The sequence below is a fragment of the Pseudorca crassidens genome, chromosome 21 (assembly GCF_039906515.1).
Source record: "Pseudorca crassidens isolate mPseCra1 chromosome 21, mPseCra1.hap1, whole genome shotgun sequence".
Lineage (NCBI taxonomy): Eukaryota > Metazoa > Chordata > Mammalia > Artiodactyla > Delphinidae > Pseudorca > Pseudorca crassidens.
Window position 1 is genome coordinate 24,413,695 of NC_090316.1, and position 24,945 is coordinate 24,438,639.

Sequence of the window (24,945 nt, forward strand, 5' to 3'; positions counted from 1 at the left end):
CCTACGGAAGGATACGTGGAGGGTTCGAATCCGCATCAAGAAAGACGTTAAGAGTGTCTGCGGGAAACGAATGACGCAGTCAACAGAATTTACCGAAATAGAGACTTCTGCTTCTCGCCCCATTATCCATCCGCGAGATGTGGCGTGCTGGTACGCCCCGTGACGTACGTTGCAGGGCATGTTGGGAATTATAGTCGGTCTTCCCAAGCCCCGCCCCCGATGACGCCAGTTCCGGGCCAGCGTCCTGTGCTTGGTCGGCCGTCGGCACCCGTATCAGCTCCACGTACCCGCTATGGTGAGTACCCGTGCTCGTCCCCCACCCCAGCGTTTCCCCTCAGACTTCACTAGCTGCTACGAGCCTTTATGGCCCTTGAAATAACTGGGTCTGCCGGGGCCCACGGTGGTAGTTGCGAACTCCGTGGTCTGGGCCGTCCTGTCATCGGCCTCTCCCGGTAGGACCAGAGGGAAACTGCCCCACACACCTTGAACCCCTGGCCCCAGCGCAGCCGCCTTTGGATACGCGCTCCCTGCACCTTCTACTTGTGCATGCATTTTGAGAACGAGGGAATTATGAGGCATTTTTGAAGGTTTCGAGGAAGGATTGGACCTGGGAAAGATATGAGTGACTTTGCAAATACTGTATTCCCTTAGCTGCTGTGATGTCACACTCCCCTGGTTTCCCTCTTAATTGCTGAAGCAGGTCCTCCAATCCGTATCCTAGATGTGGCGTTCAGTACTTTTCTTTACACCCTGTGCTTTCTCCAAAATTTGTATCTCCAGCTTAGAGATGTATTCTGAGCTCCAGATCCGCATATCTACTGACTGTACCTCCACTTGGATGGCTCATATGTATTTCAGACTCAGCAAGTTCAAAACTGATTCACCATTCCCACCTCCCCTCGTCCCACACCTGCTCTTCCTCCAGTGATCCCCATCTTAGTTCATTGCGCTACCATCCACCCCACTGTTGTTCATGCCAAAACCCTGGAAATCATCCTTGACATCGCCCTTTTCTCAACTCCTGAACATCTGTTCACTAATCAAATGCTATGGAATCTACTTCTAAATGGCTGTCAGTCGTCACTATCTCTGACTATCCTTGTCTTTGGCCCCATGAGATCTAACCATCTGCTGTGGTCTCTTAAGTGGTCTTTTAAGCAGGCCTTCACCAATCCGAGCCCTTGCCTGGAATGGGCTTGTCCACCTGCACCCCCATCTTTCCTTTGGAATTGCTCATACTCTTACGTACTTACCCCTCAGATCTCAGTTTAAATATTATTTCTTCAGAAAGGATCTCAATTCAGAAGTGTGAGGAGATTCTAGTGCATTCTCATAAGATCTCTTATGGAACTTTCACAACAACCCTGTGAAGTTGTATATTTTTCGAGTTTTACAGAAGAGAAGACAGACTTGAGTGATTAGTTACAAGGTCACACAGAAAGTAACAGTTAAATGTTGCTCTTGCCTGTCTTTATAACTCTTATCTTCAGTATTTTTCAGTGCCATTAAATATTTTTTATTCAAAGAGGTGCATAGTATTTAACTGACTTATTTACTTAACAGACTTGTTATTGATAGCTATTTAAGTGGGGTTTTTTGTTTGTTTGTTTGCTTTTTCCTATGATGAATAACAGTATGATAAGTGGGTAACATTCAAGCTAAATTTGTCTGAACTTTCTTGATTATTTCTTCAGGATAAATTCCAAGAAGTATAATTGGGGAAAAGGGCATGGCCTTTCAACAAGTTACAATTTATGGAAAATAAAAGCAGTCACCCTTAAAGAAATGTGACAAGGGGGCTTCCCTGGCGGTGCAGTGGTTAAGACTCCTCGCCCAATGCAGGGGGCACGGGTTCGATCCCTGGTTGGGGAAGAACCCGCATGCCGCGTGGCACAGCTAAAAAAAAAAAAAAATGTGACAAGGATTTGTAAATGAGAAAAATAATAATGATACCTACTTTGTAATGTTCTGAGGATCAAAGTAAATATATGTCCAATCATTTAGCATAGTGCCTTTTACATTTTAAGGGCTCAGTAAATGTTAATACTTACTCATTTATTTCAAAATAGGGTTCTTACTGTGTAGTATGGTTCTTCAGCCTGTTTGGGACATATTTTGAGTATCTGATGAAATCTTTGAAACCCCTTCCTCCTTCCCACTCCTCTCCCCCAGCAAAATGATATATGTCTTTGTCATATGTCAACTACCTGCAATGTATGGACCCAAATTAAGAACTGCTAATAGATTCCACTTTACAAGTGCTTTTTTCCCCATTTATAAGTTGCAAGCATTTTCCTATGGCATTAAATATTCTTATAAAGCATTATTTTTCATTACTGTATAATACTCATAATTATTTAATCAGTCTCCTCTTGTTGACAGGTTAACATCTGTATACGCTAATCTTTGTATGTTTTGCAAATTTCCTTAGAAATTAAATTTCTAAATGCAGAATTACTAGGCCAAGAATGTGAATATAAGGCTTTTTTTAAAATTTTTTGCATTTTGTTTTATTTATTTTTTTATACAGCAGGTTCTTCTTAGTCATCAGTTTTATACACATCAGTGTATACACGTCAATCCCAATCGCCCAATTCATCCCACCACCATCCCCACCTCCCTGCCGCTTTCCCCCCTTGGTGTGCATTCGTTTGTTCTCTACATCTGTGTCTCAATTTCTGCCTTGCAAACCGGTTCATCTGTACCATTTTTCTATGTTCCACATACATGCGTTAATATACAATACTTGTTTTTCTCTTTCTGACTTACTTCACTCTGTATGACAGTCTCTAGATCCATCTACGTCTCAACAAATGACCCAGTTCGTTCCTTTTTATGACTGAGTAATATTCCATTATATATATGTACCACATGTTCTTTATCCATTCATCTGTTGATGGGCATTTAGGTTGCTTCCATCACCTGGCTATCGTAAATAGTGCTGCAGTGAACATTGGGGTGCATGTGTCTTTTTGAATTATGGTTTTCTCTGGGTATATGCCCAGTGGTGGGATGGCTGGATCATATGGTAATTTTTTTTTTATTTTTTTTTTATTTTGCTGTATGCGGGCCTCTTACTGCTGTGGCCTCTCCCGTCGTGGAGCACAGGCTCCGGACGCGCAGGCTCAGCGGCCATGGCTCACGGGTCCAGCCGCTCTGTGGCATGTGGGATCTTCCCAGACCGGGGCACGAACCTGTGTCCCCTGCATCGGCAGGCAGACTCTCAACCACTGCGTCACCAGGGAAGCCCATGGTAATTTTATTTTTAGTTTTTTAAGGAACCTCCATACTGTTCTCCATAGTGGCTGTATCAATTTACATTCCCACCAACAGTGCAAGGGTGTTCCCTTTTCTCCACACCCTCTCCAGCATTTGTTGTTTGTAGATTTTCTGATGGTGCCCATTCTAACTGCTGTGAGGTGATACCTCATTGTAGTTTTGATTTGCATTTCTCTAATAATTACTGATGTTGAGTAGCTTTTCATTTGCTTCTTGGCCATCTGTATGTCTTCTTTGGAGAAATGTCTGTTTAGGTCTTCAGCCCATTTTTGGATTGGGTTGTTTGTTTTTTTAATATTGAGTTGTATGAGCTGTTTATATATTTTGGAGATTAATCCTTTGTCCGTTGATTCGTTTGCAAATATTTTCTCCCATTCTGAGTGTTGTCTTTTTGTCTTGTTTATGGTTTCCTTTGCTGTGCAAAAGCTTTGAAGTTTCATTAGGTCCCATTTGTTTATTTTTGTTTTTATTTCCATTACTCTAGGAGGTGGATCAAAAAAGATCTTGCTGTGATTTATGTCAAAGAGTGTTCTTCCTATGTTTTCCTCTAAGAGATTTATAGTGTCCGGTCTTACATTTAGGTCTCTAATCCATTTTGAGTTTATTTTTGTTATGGTGTTAAGGAGTGTTCTAATTTCATTCTTTTACATGTAGCTGTCCAGTTTTCCCAGCACCACTTATTGAAGAGACTGTCTTTTCTCCATTGTCTATCCATGCCTCCTTTGTTATAGATTAGTTGACCATAGGTGTGTGGGTTTATCTCTGGGCTTTCTATCTTGTTCCATTGATCTGTGTTTCTGTTTTTGTGCCAGTACCATATTGTCTTGATTACTGTAGCTTTGTAGTATAGTCTGAAGTCAGGGAGTCTGGTTCCTCCAGCTCCGTTTTTTTCCCGCAAGAATGCTTTGGCTATTCAGGATCTTTTGTGTCTCCATACAAATTTTAAGATTTTTTGTTCTACTTCTGTAAAAAATGCCATTGGTAATTTGATAGGGATTGCATTCAATCTGTAGATTGCTTTGGGTAGTATAGTCATTTTCACAATATTGATTCTTCCAGTCCAAGAACATGGTATATCTTTGTATCATCTTTAATTTCTTTCATCAGTGTCTTATAGTTTTCTGCATACAGGTCTTTTGTCTCCCTAGGTAAGTTTATACCTAGGTATTTTATTCTTTTTGTTGCAGTGGTAAATGGGAGTGTTTCCTTAATTTCTCTTTCAGGTTTTTCATCATTAGTGTATAAGAATGCAAGAGATTTCTGTGCATTAATTTTGTATCCTGCAACTTTACCAAATTCATTGATTAGCTCTAGTAGTTTTCTGGTAGTATCTTTAGGATTCTCTATGTATAGTATCATATCATCTGCAAACAGTGACAGTTTTACTTCTTCTTTTCCAATTTGTATTCCTTTTATTTTTTTCTTGTCTGATTGCCATGGCTATGACTTCCAAAACTATGTTGAATAACAGTGGTGAGAGTGGACATCCTTGTCTTGTTCCTGATCTTAGAAGAAATGCTTTCAGTTTTTCACCATTGAGAATGATGTTTGCTGTGGGTTTGTCGTATATTGCCTTTATTATGTTGAGGTAGGTTCCCTCTATGCCCACTTCCTGGAGAGTTTTTATCATAAATGGGTGTTGAATTTTGTCAAAAGCTTTTTCTGCATCTGTTGAGATGATCATATGGTTTTTAGTCTTCAGTTTGTTAATATGGTGTATCACATTGATTGATTTGCATACATTGAAGAATCCTTGCATCCCTGGGATAAATCCCACTTGATCATGGTGTATGATCCTTTTAATGTATTGTTGGATTCTGTTTGCTGGTATTTTGTTGAGGATTTTTGCATCTATATTCATCAGTGATATTGGTCTGTAATTTTCTTTTTTTGTAGTATCTTTGTCTGGTTTTGGTATCAGGGTGATGGTGGCCTCATAGAATGAGTTTGGGAGTGTTCCTTCCTCTGCAATTCTTTGGAAGAGTTTGAGAAGGATGGGTGTTAGCTCTTCTCTAACTGTTTGATAGGATTCACCTGTGAAGCCATCTGGTCCTGGGCTTTTGTTTGTTGGAAGATTTTAAATCACAGTTTCAATTTCATTACTTGTAATTGGTCTGTTCATATTTTCTATTTCTTCCTGGTTCAGTCTTGGAAGGTTATACCTCTCTAAGAATTTTTCCATTTCTTCCAGATTGTCCATTTTATTGGCATAGAGTTGTTTGTAGTAGTCTCTTAGGGTGCTTTGTATTTCTGCAGTGTCTGTTGTAACTTCTCCTTTTTCATTTCTAATTTTATTGATTTGAGTCCTCTCCCTCTTTTTCTTGATGAGTCTGTCTAATGGTTTATCAATTTTGTTTATCTTCTCAAAGAACCAGCTTTTAGTTTTATTGATCTTTGCTATTGTTTTCTTTGTTTCTATTTCATTTATTTCTGCTCTGATCTTTATGATTTCTTTCCTTCTGCTAACTTTGGGTTTTGTTTGTTCTTCTTTCTCTAGTTCCTTTAGGTGTAAAGTTAGATTGTTTATTTGGGATTTTTCTTGTTTCTTGAGGTAGGCTTGTATAGCTATAAACTTGTCTCTTAGAATTCCTTTTGCTGCATCCCATAGGTTTTGGATGGTCGTGATTTCATTGTCATTTGTCTCTAGGTATTTTTTGATTTCCTCTTTGATTTCTTCAGTGATCTCTTGGTTATTTAGTAACGTATTGTTTAGCCTCCATGTGTTTGTGTTTTTTACGTTTTTTTCCCTGTAATTCATTTCTAATCTCACAGCATTGTGGTCAGAAAAGATGCTTGTTATGATTTCAATTTTCTTAAATTTACTGAGGCTTGATTTGTGACCCAAGATGTGATCTATCCTGGAGAATGTTCTGTGCGCACTTGAGAAGAAAGTGTAACCTGCTGTTTTTGGATGGAATGTCCTATAAATATCAATTAAATCTATCTGGTCTATTGTGTCATTTAAAGCTTCTGTTTTCTTATTTATTTTCATTGTGGATGGTCTGTCTATTGTGTAAGGGAGGTGTTAAAGTCCCCCACTATTATTGTGTTACTGTTGGTTTCCTCTATTATAGCTGTTAGCAATTGCCTTATGTATTGAGGTGCTCCTATGTTGGGTGCATATATATTTATAATTGTTATATCTTCTTCTTGGATTGATCCCTTGATCATTATGTAGTGTTCTTCCTTGTCTCTTGTAACATTCTTTATTTTAAAGTCTATTTTATCTGATATGAGTATTGTTAGTCCAGCTTTCTTTTGATTTCCATTTGCATGGAATATCTTTTTCCATCCCCTCACTTTCAGTCTGTATGTGTACCTAGGTCTGAAGTGGGTCTGTTGTAGACAGCATATATATGGGTCTTGTTTTTGTATCCATTCAGCGAGCCTGTTTCTTTTGGTTGGAGCATTTAATCCATTCACGTTTAAGGTAATTATCGATATGTATGTTCCTATGACCATTTTCTTAATTGTTTTGGGTTTGTTTTTGTCTCTTGTGTTTCCTACTTAGAGATGTTCTTTCACATTTGTTCTGGAGCTGGTTTGGTGATGCTGAATTCTCTTAGCTTTTGCTTGTCTGTAAAGGTTTTGATTTCTCCATCGAATCTGAATGAGATCCTTGCCGGGTAGAGTATTGTTGGTTGTAGTTTCTTCCCTTTCATCTCTTTAAATATATCATGTCACTCCCTTCTGGCTTGTAGAGTTTCTGCTGAGAAATCAGCTGTTAACCTTACGGGAGTTCCCTTGTATGTTATTTGTCGTTTCTCCCTTGCTGCTTTCAATAATTTTTCTTTGTCTTTAATTTTTGCCAATTTGATTCTTGTGTGTCTTAGTGTGGTTCTCTTTGGGTTTATCCTGTATGGGACTCTCAGGGCTTCCAGGACTTGGGTGGCTATTTCCTTTCCCATGTTAGCGAAGTTTTCAACTATAATCTCTTCAAATATTTTCTCAGGTCCTTTCTCTCTCTCTTCTGCTTCTGGGACTCCTGTAATGCAAATGTTGTTGCGTTTAATGTTGTCCCAGAGGTCTCTTAGGCTGTCTTCATTTCTTTTCCTTCTTTTTTCTTTATTCTGTTCCGTAGCAGTGAATTCCACCATTCTGTCCTCCAGGTCACTTATCCGTTCTTCTGCCTCAGTTATTCTACTATTGATTCCTTTTAGTGTAGTTTTCATTTCAGTTATTGTATTGTTCATCTCTGTTTGTTTCATCTCTGTAATTCTTCTGTGTCTTTGTTAAACATTTCTTGCATCTTCTCGATCTTTGCCTCCATTCTTTTTCCGAGGTCCTGGATCATCTTCACTATCATTATTCTGAATTCTTTTTCTGGAAGGTTCCCTATCTCCACTTCATTTAGTTCTTTTTCTGGGGTTTTATCTTGTTCGTTCATCTGGTACATAGCCCTCTGCTTTTTCATCTTGTCTATCTTTCTGTGAATGTGGTTTTTGTTCCACAGGCTGCAGGACTGTAGTTCTTCTTGCTTCTGCTCGTGAATATAAGGCTTTTGATTCTTATTGCCATATCACCCTATGAAGAATTCTAAGAGTTTATATTCCCACTGTCAGTGATATATTAGTTTCCTCTCATTGTCTTGACCATCACTTCTTATCATAATTGGGTCAGTGTTTTTGTCCCATTCTTAAACTAGTTATTTTCCATTGATCTTTTCATGTCATTGTTAAACCCCATATTTATTAAAACTGTAATTTAGAAATACTTTCTTAGAGCTGTGGTCCTCAACCTTTTCCCGTTAGACTCATTCACATGGAGGACGTTTTAAATATCCTTGTGCCTAGACCCTCCCCGGACCAATTAATCAGAATCTCGGGGGGTGTAGCCCAGGAATCAGTATTTTAAACTTCTCAGGTGATTTCAATGTGGAACAAAGGTTGAGAACCTCTAATTTAGAATTATGGTGTTTTGTTTTTCTCCATAAAACAAGGAATTAACTCATGAAATAGCTTGAAAAATCAAGGTTAATTAATGCCTAAACCTAAATTCAGTTTGATTCTAATTTATATGAGGATGAGTTTTTGTTTTACAATGAAATTTTGGTTTCATTTGTCTTAGGTTATTTCAGAGACTATGGATATACTCTTCAGAATGAGAGGTGGCCTTGATCTAGCTTTTCAGCTAGCTACTCCTAACGGTAGGTCTGCCCAAATACTCTGCTTTTTTATTATAAAGTTGATTAAGAAATATAGTGAGATTCTTACCATTTTGCACATGAAACTGAGAGATAGGATGAATAAACTGTCTAAGGTCATATAGTTAGTAAGTGATATAAATTGGATTTAAACTTAGACACTGTTCCCCACCACCTCTAGCCCATGGGGCTCTCTGTGCACATTAGGAAAAGGTGTCCCCTTACTTAAGCAACTTTACTGCCCTCTCAAAGAAAATTGTCACGGTAAATATAAATATCCCCCATGAGCACAACATAAAGAGGCACCCAGACTTGTACGTTGTAGACTTACAACTGTACATGACCCTGAGTCTCAAGAGCCCACCCTCTTGAATGGCATGTTGTTTAGGAATGCTAGGCAAGCTCTATGGGAGAAAAATCAGCCGTGTTTGTATAAACCAAATTCTGGGATGTCTTCCTGTTTCTGACTACTGCCACGAATGGAGGCAACGAATAACAGAGGAAGAAGATGAAGAGCTGTGTTTGAGATGTGTTTCATTTGCGATGCCACAGTAAGCCAAGTGCCAGCTCCCAACAGGCATTTGGTCATTTGAGCCTGAAACTTAGCGGGGAGTGGTCAGAACTGGAGAGAAGAGAACTTAATATCTCTCAAGGATGCTAGTTAATACCTTGATACTAAATGAAATCACTCAAGAAAAGCGTGATCAGTGGTGTCAGGAGCCACAAAGAAGTTCAGAAAGATGAGGAATAAGCAGTGTCAGAGTTCCTTGAAGGAGATCACCAGCTGACGATTATTTACTGGCCCTTTGGAAAGAGGGAGTGAAAGCTGAATGTTCTTTCTGACCCATCCCTTCATATTAGACACTTGTTCTCAATCTTGGTCCACATTCGAATCCCCACTTCCAGACCAATTAAAGTCTCTAAGGACAGAGACTCGGGCATCAGTAAGCTTTTCAGGTGACTCTCTAATGTACCATCAAGATGAGAATCATTTTGCAAGGACTAAAGCTCACTTTTAGGCCTATCTTATCAGTAAAGTATTGTTGTTCCTTAATATGTTACTGGTATGGATAAAGCCTTACATTTTACAACTTAATATAAATTGAAGGTATATTTTGCTATGAACTTATCACAAAGTATAACTAATATATTAGTCACCAGATATAATGATGTAATTTCAAATGTAAATAAGGACTACAGATACTTTTTACCTAGTGATTAATGTATTTGAGCTTTTCTTCTGACTTGATAGTATTCCTCCTCCTGTATCAAACTCTTTGAAACACTCTATGAAGGGAATCATTAATGAGGAAATTGAGGGGAAGAAGGTGCTTAACTTAAAGACATCACAATTATTTAGGTACTTTACCTCATGGTCCTTCAGGGATAAACAGAAGGTAATCCAGGAATTATGTTTGTCTTTTGTAGTGCAGCTAAAAATCTTTAAATTTGGCTTTCTGAAACATATCAGGATATCTTTCAATCTGACTTGTTACAAGTAATCTTTTCTCTACCACAATCTCAAGGTGTTTATTTATGAAGATATCAGTGTGATAGTTAAATAAGTATTTTAATCACAAGGTTAACTAGGTTTAGGATTTAAGAGTATAAAGCTAGGACAAGTATTTAAATATTGTCTTCTTCAGATATATCTATTTTATAGTTTTGACTTTGGAATCATGAAAATGTTTTTCATATTAAAAAAATTCTATAAAGTAAAAAGGAAATCCCTGAAAATGAAGTCAGACAAATATCAGGTTGATGACATAGCACACAGAGAAAAAAACTGTGACTTCACAGCACAGTACTTTGTACAGTCTTAGTGGGATATAGTCCAAGGAAGAATGGAACTATAAAGAAATTTAAATTTCATTCAGTAGTTTTATTGCTATAAGTACTAAGGTATTTTGAGAGTAATTGGAATCCTTATACATTGCTGATGGGAATATAAAATGGTGCAGTTTCTTTGGAAAACAGTTCGGCAATTCCTCAAAAAGACAATTACCGTATGACCCAGCAATTCTTCCTAGGTGATCACCTAAGAGAATTAAAAACGTATGTCCGCACAATGGAATGGGAAATGACCTCTGGTCAGGCCAGGGTTTCTTTGGGGGTGATGAAATGTTCTGGAATTAAATAGTGATGATTTTTCACCTTGTCGTATACTAAAAGCAACTGAAATGTAAACATGAAACAGTGAATTTTATGGTCTATGAATTTTTTGTCAATTTTTTTTAAAAAAAGGCAAAAAAAATGTTTTTGTATTATTGAATATAGGGAATGGATGTTTGGGGGTCAGTTTTACTGTGCTGTACTTTTGTACGCTTGGAAGCATTCATGTTGAAAAGTTTACAATTTTTCTTATTCTATTTATGTTCTTTTAATTTAGAAATTTTTGTCAAGAAAGCACTAAAACATATGTTGAGTGACCTATCAACCAAGCTTTCTTCAAATGCACTTGTGTTCAGAATCTGCCACAGTTCAGTGTACATATGGCCTAACAGTGACATGAACACCATTCCAGGAGAACTGACTGATAGTTCCACCTGTAAGAACATAATGCGCTTTATTCAGTGAGTATGCTTGAAGATGGCTAGAAGTGTTTTCACAACGTCATTTCGTATGGTAAACATCTTTGTGTATTAAAAATTTAGATTTGGACAGGAAGAAGATACAAAACGAAAATTCATGAGGAAGAAAGACAAAAAGTTGTCAGACATGGTAAGCAAATCACCTGTCTTCTTAGTGATAAAAATGTTCAATCCTTGAATTTGGAGTTGAGTGAGATCTTAGAAATTACTTAACCCAACTTTCTTAATTTTTTTACAGATCAGATTATTCAGGTCCAGAAAAATTAAATGTCTTGCCAGAGGTTATATCTCTGGTGTACATATCTAAACTTTTGTCCCATTATAATATATATCTTAAATGGGTTTTTTGGATGCCTTGTTTGCTCCCACAGAAATAAAACAGCTTGAGTCCGCTTACAAATTATTTTAAAACAAATAAAAAGGCGTCATTCTGAAACATGACAGTGACACATTATGCTATATGAGGTAGTAAATAATAAATGATTTACTTTTCTTCACACTGTTTCGGTTCTGTTGATTTTTGAACCAGTACTATTGAGTACCTGCCACGTGCCACAAACTTTGCCAGATATTGGAGATGAAAAATGGAGCTGCTGCTTCAAGGCAGGAAGTTGTACAAAGTTAGTATACCTTTAGTGTTTTTCCAGACTAGTAAGGAAAATAGAGTGGACGTGAGGTTGGAGATGTGGGCAGGGACCACTCAGGAGAAGCCAAACCAAAACGTAGCTACGGTAATAAAGAGGAGGAAATGGATACAAGAACTATTTAGGGGATTGAATAGGTTATATCTGGAAACTAATTGGATGTGGGATGACCAGCTTCTTGCTTGGGTAAAGATGGAAGATGGGGAAGACATGAGGTCGGTTTCGGTCACATTATGTTTTAGACAGCAGTGAGGAGTCCACATGAGCTGTTAGATTTATAAATGTGGAGTGTGTACAAAAAAACTGTGGGCTGTGGATAAGGATTTGAGAATTACCAGTCGTTGGAGCTTGACATTTTGAGGGATACGGGTCAGTTCTTTTGTAGGATGTTCCTCAATTTTGGTTTGGGTTTGTTTTAGGCTTCCTCGTGATAGATTCATGTGGTCATTGTTGGTAGGAATACCACAGAAGTAATGTGTGTCCTTCTCAGCACGTCATATGAAAGAAGCATATGCTCAGTTTGTTCTTGTATTAGTGATGTTAACTTTGATCATTTAATGTGGTATCTGCCAGTGTTCTCCACGGTGAGGGTACTATTTTTTGCCCTTAAAATTAGTAAGTATTTTGTGGGAAGATACCTTGAGTTTATATATATATCCTGTTCCTCATCAAGTTTTCACCCATCACTTCTAACATCAATTGATAATTTTTGCCAGAATCTAGCATTAATCTGATGGTTGCAAAATAGTGATTTTTCTAAGTCTATCATTTCCTTTTACATTTATTAGACGACATTATACTGTGAGGGGGACATTTTCCATTTCCCTGTTTGTTTATTAACTGCATGGAAGCATGGATTCCTATTTTATGCAAAGAGTTATCTGTTACCGTTACTGTCTTTAGTTATTTTGATGCTCACATTTTCTAAGATTTGGCCAATAGAAACTTCATGCTGGCTCCAGTGTCCTCTTGACACCATATTTTTGAGTACTTGCTACTTTCTTCCACAGGATGTTCCAGACACATCTTGTACTTGCCCTGTTCTAGCTCAGGAATCAGCCATTTCCCCAAGGAACACACACATGTATATATACATACTATACATATATAACACATACATCCATATTTATCTGTGTAAATCATATTATACCTCCAGTTCTACTTCAGCCTCACACAATTCCTGACCTTTTCCCAGTAAGAAACCTGGCTTCCAGTACTCTTAATACTTTGCTAAATTTGTTTAATATACAGAAATCATTTTCAGAATTGTTTTCCCATACCACTATCAAAATCAAACCTACTAATAGAGTTCAATATTTTTTTATAGTTTTTTATGTCTTTAGACCACAGGTATATAGTCATAATATATGTTTAAAAGTTGCTTCAGTGTGTGGTTATTGTATCTTGTTCATTTGATTTGTTTTGTTTTGTTTTGAAATTTTTAAATGTATACAAAAGTAGAGAAAATAGTTAAATGAAGCCTGGTGAACCTAACTTTAATGTTTACCAGTACGTGATCAATCTGATTTCACCTTTACTTCCCACTCACTCTCCCCTTCTCCTCAGATTATTTTGAAGCAGGGAAGATTTTTTCTTTAAGCTAAGATTTGTGCTTTTCAATAATTTACTGTAATATAGCTTATATGGTCCTTAAAAAGTCCTTTTACTTACCTTTTATATTATTGTTGGATGTTCTACAAGTTAACTTTTACTGTTTATCTTTATAGCATCAAATAGTAAATATAGATCTTATGCTGGAAATGTCAACCCCTCTGGCAGCTGTAACACCCATCATTGAAAGAGAAAGCGGAGGACACCACTATGTTAATATGACTTTACCAGTAGATGCAGTTGTACCTGTTGCTCCAGAAGAAACGTGGGGAAAGTAGGTATTTTCTAATACTACTGCCACGTTTAAATGAGGACCCTCTCCCAAAGTAATCAGAGCTCATTTTAAATTATCATATAGGCATATTCAGGGTTGTTGTTGTTTTTACTATGATTTACTCTTTGTTTATTATTAAACTAAGAGTCATCTAGTAATTAGATGTTTATTGGAGGAAGTAGAGTAATATGCAAAACCTGTAGGGTTTTCCCTTTATCTACACAGAGGAAATTTAGTTTATTTAACATTTAACTTTGCATTTTTTAGACTTCCTTTAATAAACCTGGTCCAATCGAGGATACATTAGGAATATAGTCACTCGACACTTTCATGTATCATAAACTACTATAACTTCTCTTAAGGCACTTGTATATTTTTCCCCCCCTCAGAGTTCGTAAACGTCTGGTTGATGCAATTCATAATCAACTAACTGATATGGAAAAATGCATTTTGAAATACATGAAAGGAACATCTATCGTGGTCCCTGAACCACTGCACTTTTTATTACCAGGGGAAAAAAATCTTGTAACAATTTCATATCCATCAGGAATTCCAGATGATCAGCTGCAGGCCTATAGAAAGGTGAAACCAATTCATTTTTTCTTAAAAAAAAAATACAGCTATCATTCATTTTGTGTTTAATTATGTGTTTCTAATAAATGGACATTGTTTTGTGATTTAATTTTAAAGTGTGGACGCAGACTATTAGCTTTACACCTTATTTAACTTCTGTTCTATAACTTTTTAAAGTATTATTAATAAAAAAATACTTTGCTAAACCATATGTAACATTTTAATTTCATATGTTCAGTGTAGTTCATATGTTATTTTTCTGTAATGAAATTTAGAACTGAAAAGATGCTTACATGCCTGGAGCAGCTGATGAGTGTTATTCCTTTTCTCTTCCGTTACTTCCAGATTTGTGAAAGAGACAAGATTAGAGTCTGAGAAGGGAAATTAGGATTTATGCTGTTTCTAATTAGGATTTATAGTATTACTCCATCCCCCACATCCCAGGGTTATTTGGGTTTTATTAGAGGCATTTTGAAGAAAACATGATCAGCATTCAAAGAAATGAGATTTCTTGGCAAAATGACTGGTTTGGGAGTACATATTTTTGATGTGTGGCCTTGCCTGGCATCCATCAAATTATACCACGGGACTATCTTCCCAGTTTCTTCTGTCCCTGAAAAGAGATATAACAATGTAACCCTCTGTACCTCTCTGTAAGTGCCAGATGAATTGATATGCAGAGGCAACAGTTACATAAGCTAGTGATCCCATTCAAACTGCTAGAATACATAGGAAATAGCAGAAGAAGATGTCAGACTTTTCAAAGTAACTATTAACATGTTTTTAACATTCAGGAATATATTTCCTTTTAAACATATATGTGTATTTTTATTCTGATGCCGTATTGGTTGGTTTCATGCCACCAATCTCTATAATTTAATCACTACCCCTTATATTTGTTAAGTACTCTAAGCATGATTTTTAAACAATATTTTGATATAATTATATCATTGTTAATTATAATTTACTCATTTATGAGGCTGTTTCAAAACCAGTCTTTAGCCTGGATGTATTTTAACAGAGTGTGTTATAGTGAGTAATTTTAAATAACCTCAGTTCTCTGACTCTAACGAATTATTATCATTTTTCTACATTCCCTTCCAGTTTCTATCCATATACATAGATAAACAAAAATAAATCATTTTTGGTTTTAGTTTAAATCTCACTTTCTTTGACCTTAGTGAATTAAATCATAAGTGAGTTTGATAACATTTATAACCAATATATAGTAAATTTTCTGTTTTGTATCTAGTTTGAGTTTATTTATTGACTAGGAGTCTAAATCATTTAACTTTTTTTCTCTTCTTTCCTCTTGATTCTGATTTCATTTAGGAGTTACACAATCTCTTCAATCTGCCTCATGACAGACCTTATTTCAAAAGGTCTAATGCTTATCACTTTCCAGATGAACCGTACAAAGATGGTTACATTAGAAATCCACATACTTATCTCAATCCACCTAACATAGAGACTGGTATGGTGAGTTTAGTAATTCTTTATGTGAGTCAATTGATCATAAGTGTCATTAGTTGTTTTTTGTCTGTACGCAGTGGAAGTTGTAAGGATCAATTCATAACAGGTATCATCGTCCCTAAAACATACTTTGCCACCCTTTTCTTTTAATGATCATTGCTTAAGACGGCAGTAATTCACAGTGGTCTAAAAAGGTTAGGACTAGATAGTGTGTAGCACATTTCTCTTACTAAAATTCCACTCCTTAATTTCTTTAAAGGCTTGTCCCATTTGATTTCCATTCTGAACCTGAGAAATCATGCTAATTAAGGGCATATTTCTACACAACTCACACTGTAGGAAAAGGCTAATAAAGCACTACATGTTTCCTGTACAGCACATACCTAGTTGTAAGGGGTAGATCTTTTCACTAAAGGTAGCTCAGAAAAGGAGTGTGGGGGAAGGGTTCCTCTAAGGATGCATGCAGGCTAGTAAGAGAGGATCTCATGGGCAACCAAGAATAGGAATCGTACAGCTGGGCCTCTTAGAACAAAGCAGCGCTGTGGCTGGCCTCCGTCTCAAGGCGTACTCTCACTCCTTGATGGCATTCCTCAGCTTTCTTTGGGGGTGCTTTTGATCCTAACTGGCCTGTTCCTTCCCTTTACTCTACTTTTCTCAGCCTCGTCTTCTGTTTCCTCATTTTTTCAGCCTGACATAACTTTTCCTACTCTCCCTCAGAGCTGCTCATTGCATGCATTGTTTCAGCTTCATTCCTTGCACTTACTGCCTGATTCACTCTGCACCTCTCAATTCAAATTCCCGTAAGAGAAAACTTGATTGGCCCATCTTGTCATGGCATTTATTCAATACCTGCTGAGCCTCCAGGTGCTTTGTAAGGAAATCTTAAGAATTAAAGATGAGTACGGGATACAACGTTGACCCTAGGGCAGTTAGGGGCCTGCTTCCGGTTCTGGCCATCAGCATGCACTTGGGACAGCAGCTTCACCTGCGAGAGCTGTGGGCAGACCAGCTTCGCATAGAACAGCTCTGGCTGGGCACTCACCGTTACATGCATACAAATGAGACTTTAGTCAACATTTCAGTGACATTGAATGATTTCACTTATTTTGCTTATATGGGAGGAAATCTTGAGAGAACTGTTCCTGATTGAAAATCTTGTTCTGTCACAGTCATAGAATCATAGAATAGGAAATACAAAATTTAGAGTCTCTAACAAGCAACATAACTCTTGATAGTTTTCCCGTAGATTATTACATAAATGTTTTCTCTCTCAGATTATATTTGGAACTCTTCTAGGGTAAGTATTATATCATATATTCATTTTTCATTCCTAATAGTTCTTTACTAAGCGCCGGGACACTCAGAAGGTACTGAATAAATACTGATTGTTTTTTGACAATGAAATGGGTTGGTTATCTGTATTGCAAAAATGCAAGAAGCATTTATATATTTCTTAATATTTATTATATGATACTTAATGTGTGCATGTAACATACATCTAAGTTATAAAGCACAGTAAAGAAATCAATATTGGAGAGCTCCCTGCCCCATTTAAGAACTAGGATGTGGCCAGTCTGACTGTGTTCTCCTTCCTATCCACTCCTCTGCCTCCCCGACACCCAGGAGGAACTATTATACTGAGTTTTGGGTTCATCATTCACTTCGCTTTCTTTTAATAGTTTCACCATATATGTATATATTCTCTCAACAGTGTTGCTTTTAGTCTTGCTTGATTTTGAGTTTTACCACAATGGTGTCATTCTGTGTATAGTCTTCTGCAACTTGCTTTTTCACTCAGTATCATGTAGCTAAGATTTATCCATGGTATTGTGTATAACTGTAGTTCAGTTATCTTTATTGCTGGATAATATACCTTGGTATCATTTTTTCCCCCAGGTTGTTTTGCTATTTAGACAACCCTGCTATGAACGTTACTGTATATGTCTCTTGTTACATATATGCAACAATGTCAACAATTTGCTATATTTGCTTCATTTCTCCTTTTTTCCCCTTGAGCCATTTCAAAGAAAATTACAGGCATCATGCTATTTACTCCTAAATACTTCCAGCGCAAATCTCCAAACAATATTAGATTTGCATTCATGATAGTTTGGTTATGATTATTATTTTTTATTCTCTGCTGGATTTAGTTTGCTAATATTTTATTAAGATTGTTGCATCTGTGTTCATGAATGATATTGTCTTATAATTTTCTTTTCTCATACTGTTCTTACTTTACTTTTGTATCAGTAGTATACTGGCTCATTGAAAGAGTTGGGGAGTATTTCCTCTTTTTTAAAAAATTTTTTATAAGGAACTAAATAAAGTAAGTCTAGCTCCAGGAATAATAAAATGACTCGGTATGTGTATGTGTAATATAATATATACATCTATCTTAAGTTAATATTTTACTATGTTTCTTCTTTTTATATAGATTTCTGTGGTCCAGGGCATATATGGTTACCATCATTATATGCAGGATCGGATCGATGACAATGGCTGGGGCTGTGCTTATCGGTCTCTGCAGACTATCTGCTCTTGGTTCAAACACCAGGGATACACAGAGAGATCCATTCCAACACACAGAGAAATTCAGCAGGTACAGAACATGCCATTTTGAATTGTAATCAGTTGGATGTTTCATTAACCCTTAATATACCATTAATAATTATTCCTACCTCATGGTGCAGACTTATTTCTGTTTTGAAGAAAAAAAGTATAAATACTGGTAATCAGGGAAAATGCCCTAAACGTAATTTTTAATAGCTGTCTTGTGTATGGATCTTTTTGTATTTTTAAATACACAAAGGCTCTAGTTGATGCTGGGGACAAACCAGCAACATTTGTCGGATCACGGCAGTGGATTGGATCTATCGAGGTGCAGCTGGTACTGAACCATTTGATTGGTATAACTTCAAAAATACTTTTTGTCAGGTAAGGACACTTTAAGAAATCTGAGAAATCATTTCAAAGAGAATTTGTCATTTTTATTAAAAGAAAAAGCGCATTTTCCCCCACATTTGTTGTCACTCTTTTCTCTTCCTCCACATTGCCTCCTTGCTTTATAAATCTCATTTTTCTAGCCCTAAATTTTTTTGTTATTTTTTAGAAGATATTTGAGTTTATGAGTGAACTTTGTGGTATCTGCTTATATGCTCTAGGCCTAATCTTAGTCTGAAAGAGGAAAACTTGCAAATATGTCAGTTTTGAGTAGAGTTACAGAAAGTCTAGTTTTTTTGTTTTGTTCTTCTTATTTAGTTTTTTATTTTATTTTTTGGCTGTGTTGGGCCTTCATTGCTGTGCTTGGGCTTTCTCTAGTCGTGGTAAGCAGGGGCTACTCTTCATTGCAGTGCGTGGGCTTCTCATTGCGGTGGCTTCTCTTGTTGTGGAGCACGGGCTCTAGGCACACGGGCTTCAGTAGTTGCAGCACGTGGGCTCAGTAGTTGCGGTGCGTGGGCTCTAGGGAGCGCAGGCTCAGTAGTTGTGGCACACAGGCTTAGTTGCTCCGCGGCATGTGGGATCTTCCCAGACTAGGGATCGAACCCATGTCCTGTGCATTGACAGGCAGATTCTTAACCACTGCACCACCAGGGAAGTCCCCAGAAAGTCTAGTTTTTTAATGCTTAAGGCAGAGACGTCTTGAAAGGAAAAAATCAAATGTTGATCTATGACTGACCTTTTTGTTTATCTCCTACTCTTTTTCTTCCTAAGATTTTAATAAATTAATAATGTGTCCAAATAATACATTCATTTTATCTTTTCCAGTATATTTTAATCACAATTCTAGTATTAAAATATGAGCAAGTATTAATATAAGATTGATATCTATGACCATCACTAGCTTACTCCTTATTTATGAGCTTATGTTTTCAATACATTTTCTATTACAACAACCTTGCTAACTATAGTGTTATTATTTTTATTGTCCAAGTACTTTAATATCTCTGATTTCACAATTGCAGTTTGGATTGGCTGTGGAAATCAGTGCTAACAAATAAGTGATAGATTAAGTAGTGAAGCGTATGGTGATTAAAAAGTGAGTTTTGGCACAGCAAAACATTATTCATATATTCCCAACTATCTTAGAAATAGTTCATCTGATAGAAAATGGTTTCTTTCTAGCCAAGGTTCTGAAATGGCCTCTCAGGGACGGGAACTGGTTAATCATTTCCAGAGTGAAGGAACGCCAGTAATGATTGGTAAGGTGGATATCTCGGGTTCTTTTGGTAGAGTGGAGAGTATGTGAAACTTATGGTTAATAAAAATATGTAATGGCATATAAAATCAGTCATTTTTAAACACATTAAAATTAGCTTTTACATCATGCATACTTCCTCTGGATATTATTTTAAAATTTCCAAGGCCAGGAGGAAAGTTACAAAAAAGATAATAACCAGAAGTAGTAAAGGCTAAGAAGAGAAGTGATAACTGTGTTCAAATACTTGAAGAGTTGAGAGCAGAATGGAAAAGAGGCAGTGGTCACTGAGCTGAGCATTGTAAGTCATGGCTAGCACTAACTTGGCTGGCTGTGTGACATTATGCAAATTGCTTAACCTCTCGGGCTTTATTTGTAAAATAAGAGGATTGGATTAGCTAATCTAAAGATTCACGATTCTGTGAGAAATAAGACTTGTCCTGTGATGACAGAAGGCAAGGTAAGACTGGTGTGTAAGAAATGCGGGTAGGCAGATTTCAGCAAAATACAGAGAGTATTGAAAAAGTAGCTGGGCAGCACCATTGGAGGTACTCAGAGCAGAGGCAGCATTGCCCAGCTGCTGAGAGGGGTACCAACAGCAGTGATTGTTACTCCGTTGGGTGGAGTTTAGACCCTCTGTGGCCCTTTTTAAATCCAGTCTAGGTAATTCCATGGATATTGCAGTGAAATATAAACCTAATATGATTATAGATACAATTGTTTCTTTTCTGTCTTAAAGATGTAATTTTATCTTTTCAGAGTATATTTGACATTGTGTCATTTACAGTGTACGCCAGTTGATTTTAATGCTGTTAGATCAATTAATAGGCAAAATAATCTTTTTAAATTGAAATTGAATGGGAAGTTGAGATTAATATATGCCCTCTCATTTCATATTTCCTTTTCAATAGGGGGAGGAGTTTTGGCCCACACAATACTAGGAGTTGCATGGAATGAGATTACAGGACAGATAAAATTTCTGATTTTAGATCCGCATTATACAGGCGCTGAAGATCTACAAGTTATTTTAGAAAAGGTAAGTGTCTGTTTAACACAAATTTAGATACAAGGCAAAGAACCCAGAACCAAAGGATAGAAAACTGGCAGCTAACAGAAAGATGGATTATGAACTGAGGGCAGGGGTCCTCACTGTAAGGAGGGATTCTAAGGCTGTGATGAGTAACTCTCTCTCTAGATACAGAGGACAAGGGAGAACTAAAGTAAATTGTGAAAGACAAAATTTAGCTTAGATTTATCAAGACTTTCTCAGTTATTAAACTTAATAGAATGCGAAACTCATAAATATATTCCTCTGGAGACTTACAGCTTTGCATAAATATAAATATAGTGAGATATATCAATGCCTTGAAATAGAGTGGAGTATATAACCTTTATAATTTTAGAATTAACCAGAAATTAGTTAAGCAGTATGCTGGACATTATGGAGGCTTGACTGCCTTTAATTTATTTACATATAACTTCATCTCACTCTATGAAGGAGTTATATTTGAAACAGATTTAAGAGTATTTGTTGATGCTTAAACTACCAGCTAAAGAAGGTATAAATTTAAGTTAATATATAGGCAACTAATTCAGACTTAGTACTGAGTTTTCATGAGAAATTAGTACTAAATTTTCATGAAACTCAGTACTAAATCTTTAGGAGGGAAGTGTTATAAGACATAATTAACCTGAGTTTTAAATAAGTTTTATATTCTTTGCCAAATATATTAAAATTACAAAGAATGCATACAGCCTTTCCAGCTATAAGCCAATGAATATATCCTATCCACTACCCTTCATTTTTGTCATGTTGTCACTTAAGTCAATATCATTAGTACCCATAAAAAGGTTTCTCTGCTCTTTTTTTTTTTTGGCTGCGTTGGGTCTTGGAGCTCACAAGGCTGCTCCTGCAGAGGCATCACTTACAGACAGTGAAAGGAAAGCAGGGCATGTTCCAGGAGCTGTGGCAGTTTTAACGTGATTAGAGTTGGTGAAGCGGTGTGGCTGATAGCTGGAGGGACAGGCAGGAGGTGAATCGGGGATGGGTGCCGGGAGCCAGGCAGAGGAGCCAGGCATTCAGATTTTATCTTAAAGGCAGTGAGACGCCTTAGGATTTTAATGAGAGGCATAATACAGATAAGAAAATTACTTCTTTTTGGCTGGCTTGACGGACTTTGGACTAAATGGAATTATTTAGGTAGGGTTTTCTGATGCGATTAGATAGAGTAAGGCATTGTCCCTGCTTGCCTTCTCTGAGAACTGCACTCTCCTTTGCTAGGTTTTTTTTTTTTTTAAGCATTAACTTGAGATGTCTGTTTTTTGTGATTAGCAATAATCTTTTTTTTTTTTTAATTATTTTATTTTTGGCTGCCTTGGGTCTTCGTTGTTACACGCAGGCTTTCTGTAGTTGCAGTGAGCGAGGGCTACTCTTCATTGCGGTGGGCGGGCTTCTCATTGCAGTGGCTTCTCTTGTTGCGGAGCACAGGCTCTAGGTGTGTGGGCTTCAGTAGTTGTGGCTCATGGGCTCTAGAGCGCAGGCTCAGTAGTTGTGGCGCACGGGCTTAGTTGTTCCGCGGCATGTGGGATCTTCCCAGACCAGGGCTCGAACCTGTGTCCCCTGCCTTGGCAGGCAGATTCTTAATCACTGCACCACCAGAGAAGCCCTCCTTCGCTAGTTATATTTCTGTAGAACTTTATAATAGCAAAAACCCTTTGCTCTCTTCACACATGCAAGAAACCTTGAGGCCAAGGCCGGGCCATCAGTAGAAGTGCTGTTGACTCTCACGTGACTCAAGAATCTAAGGCACTGTCTTATTAGTCCATCCTGGCTACTCTAACAGAATACCATAGACTGGGTGGCTTATAACAACAAATTTATTTCTCACAGTTCCGGAGGCTGGGGAATCCAGGATCAAAGTGCTGGCCAATTTGGTGGGTGGTGAGGCCCACTTTCTAGTTCAAAGATGGTAGTTTTTTTCACTGTCCTCACATGGTGGAAGGGATGAGGGAGCTCTCTGAGCCCTCTTTTAATGAGGGCACTAATCCCATTTGTGAGGGCTCTACCCTCATAACCCAGTCACCTCCAAATACCATCACATTGGGGATTAGGGTTCAACATATGAATCTTGGACACATTCAGTCTATGGCAGGGGCCAGAGGGCCATTTGCACCTCTGCCTGACCTCTGTTTACCCACTTGGGGAGCTTTCCTGTTTGAAGTTCCCAAGCCAGTCACCTCAAAGGAAAGAAGTCTGGCTCCCCTACTGACTCCCCCAGTTTCTGGTTTGGGTACCCTCTCTACCCACCTCTCTGGGGAACAATTTGAGTCTGGTTACCTGGAGATGGCCCACATGTGTGAAAAGACCACAGAAAGATTAAAACAGAGAAAGTATAAGCCTTGTTTCTATTTATTATTAAGAAAACAGATTTTAGGACATGAAATTCATTAGAGAAAGTTTTGCTGAAAAAAATGAGATGATAAAAAAAAGTTTGTTTATGTAAAGAAACAGTTCTCAACGATAATAAACCAAACTTAATGGTGGTTACCTGTGGAGGGGGGGCAGGACTGGTGGAGGATTTTTTTTTATTTTTACTTTTCACCTCATTTGAACTTTATATGTATCTTTATTTCTGCAATCAGAAGAATAAAAATGAAAAACCTAGTGCTTCCCTGGTGGCACAGCAGTTAAGAATCTGCCTGCCAATGCAGGGGACACGGGTTCAAGCCCTGGTCAGGGAGGATCCCACATGCCGTGGAGCAACTAAGCCCGTGTACCACAACTACCGAGCCCGTGCTCTAGAGCCCACGAGCCACAACTACTGAAGCCCGCGTGCCTAGAGCCCATGCTCCACAACAAGAGAAGCCACCGCAATGAGAAGCCCGCGCACCACAACAAAGAGTAGCCCCTGCTCGCCACAACTAGTGAAAGCCCACGTGCAGCAACGAAGACCCAATGCAGCCCAAAATAAAACAAGTAAATTTATTAAAAAAAGAAAAAAAAAGAAAAACCTAAAGAGCATCTCTACTCAACCCTCCCACCTCCACACTGAAAAACAGACTAACACACCATCTTCTCCTGTAGGAACTATGACCTTTGACTTCAGGTCGCTGCCAGAATGCCCAGCAGCTTCCCAGTTAGGTAGGGTAAGGGGTAAAACTACTACCTGTCACTCACATGGTGGCATTTTGAATCCTCACTAGTCTCCTCACAAGTATTTGCAAACAAAGCATTTCATTTCAGAATGATGTAACACAGACAAGTCGTGAGCTGGGTCCTTAAGAAAATATTGATAAATCAATGGCCTTAGAATAAATTTGATAAACTTCTATTCACAATGAGATTTTGTTCGAAAGCAATTTTCTCTGCTGGGGAAAAGGATTAATACTGACATAAAATTGCAAAGTGGCATGATTACAGCCTGAGGAAAACGAAGGGCATAGAATGCAACTCCAAGGGCAATCTCAGATTTCTCGCTGCCACGTATCACTGCTGAGATGCCACTGCTGGGAAATCGGGATCAAGGCAGTGGCCAGTTTGGTGGCTCCCCACTTTCTAGTTCAGTCTTTTTCACTGTCTGTAGTCTTGTTATGGACAGATGCCAGTTAAACTATCACATGCCATCGACTGCCAGAATTATAAAACTATGCATCTTAAAATCAATAAAATGTGGTACTGAGTAACAGTGCCATAATGAAGCTTTTCATTTTTAATGATTCCTATGATTAAATATCATAGAATTGTCTGAAATGGAACCAAATAAGCTACTTTTCTATGCTTTACAGGAACTCAAATATTTGAATTATATAGGTATTTAGAGCCTTATTCCAAGACCCTGCTGACAGAGCAGGATTGTAAAATGTTACAGTTTCAATCATGTAGCCCTATAACTTTGTAAAAGGTTTTCCTTTCCCTTCTCCCAAATCTAGGGCTGGTGTGGATGGAAGGGTCCAGACTTTTGGAACAGCGATGCTTACTATAACTTATGTCTTCCTCAGCGACCAAATACTATTTAAAATATCTTGGACTCAAAGACTGTAGTAAAGTTGTACTTTATAAATTTGTTGATAAAGAATAAATTTAATTTCAAATTGAATCCTGGGTGTAGTTTGATGGTTTCTATGATTTTTTTGTAAAGGTTGTAAATATTACACAAAGAAAA

The 24,945-nt window shown here is 37.6% G+C and overlaps 2 protein-coding genes across 7 annotated transcripts in view; one reads left to right on the plus strand and one right to left on the minus strand.

Annotated features, from left to right (window-relative positions):
• CFAP96 (cilia and flagella associated protein 96) overlaps positions 1-208 on the minus strand; it is a 93,884-nt gene extending 93,676 nt beyond the window's left edge. For 4 of the 5 annotated variants that reach the window (XM_067721672.1, XM_067721669.1, XM_067721670.1 and 1 more), the window contains exon 1: positions 94-208. The gene's annotated coding sequence lies outside the window, so the exon portion shown is untranslated. The other variant, XM_067721666.1, reaches the window with a different exon arrangement.
• UFSP2 (UFM1 specific peptidase 2) lies at positions 145-24,879 on the plus strand. Of its 2 annotated transcripts, XM_067721661.1 has the most exons (12): positions 145-295; positions 8,347-8,425; positions 10,812-10,995; positions 11,077-11,143; positions 13,385-13,542; positions 13,932-14,124; positions 15,448-15,594; positions 18,023-18,187; positions 18,398-18,522; positions 19,711-19,787; positions 20,695-20,819; positions 24,713-24,879. In XM_067721661.1, the coding sequence occupies exons 1-12, from the start codon at positions 293-295 to the stop codon at positions 24,797-24,799; spliced, it is 1,410 nt and encodes a 469-aa protein (XP_067577762.1). In that variant the 5' UTR covers positions 145-292; the 3' UTR covers positions 24,800-24,879. The 2 variants fall into 2 exon arrangements, 1 of the variants encoding a protein (XP_067577762.1); XR_010939532.1 differs by lacking the exon at positions 19,711-19,787.
• The last annotated feature ends 66 nt before the right edge of the window (positions 24,880-24,945 follow it).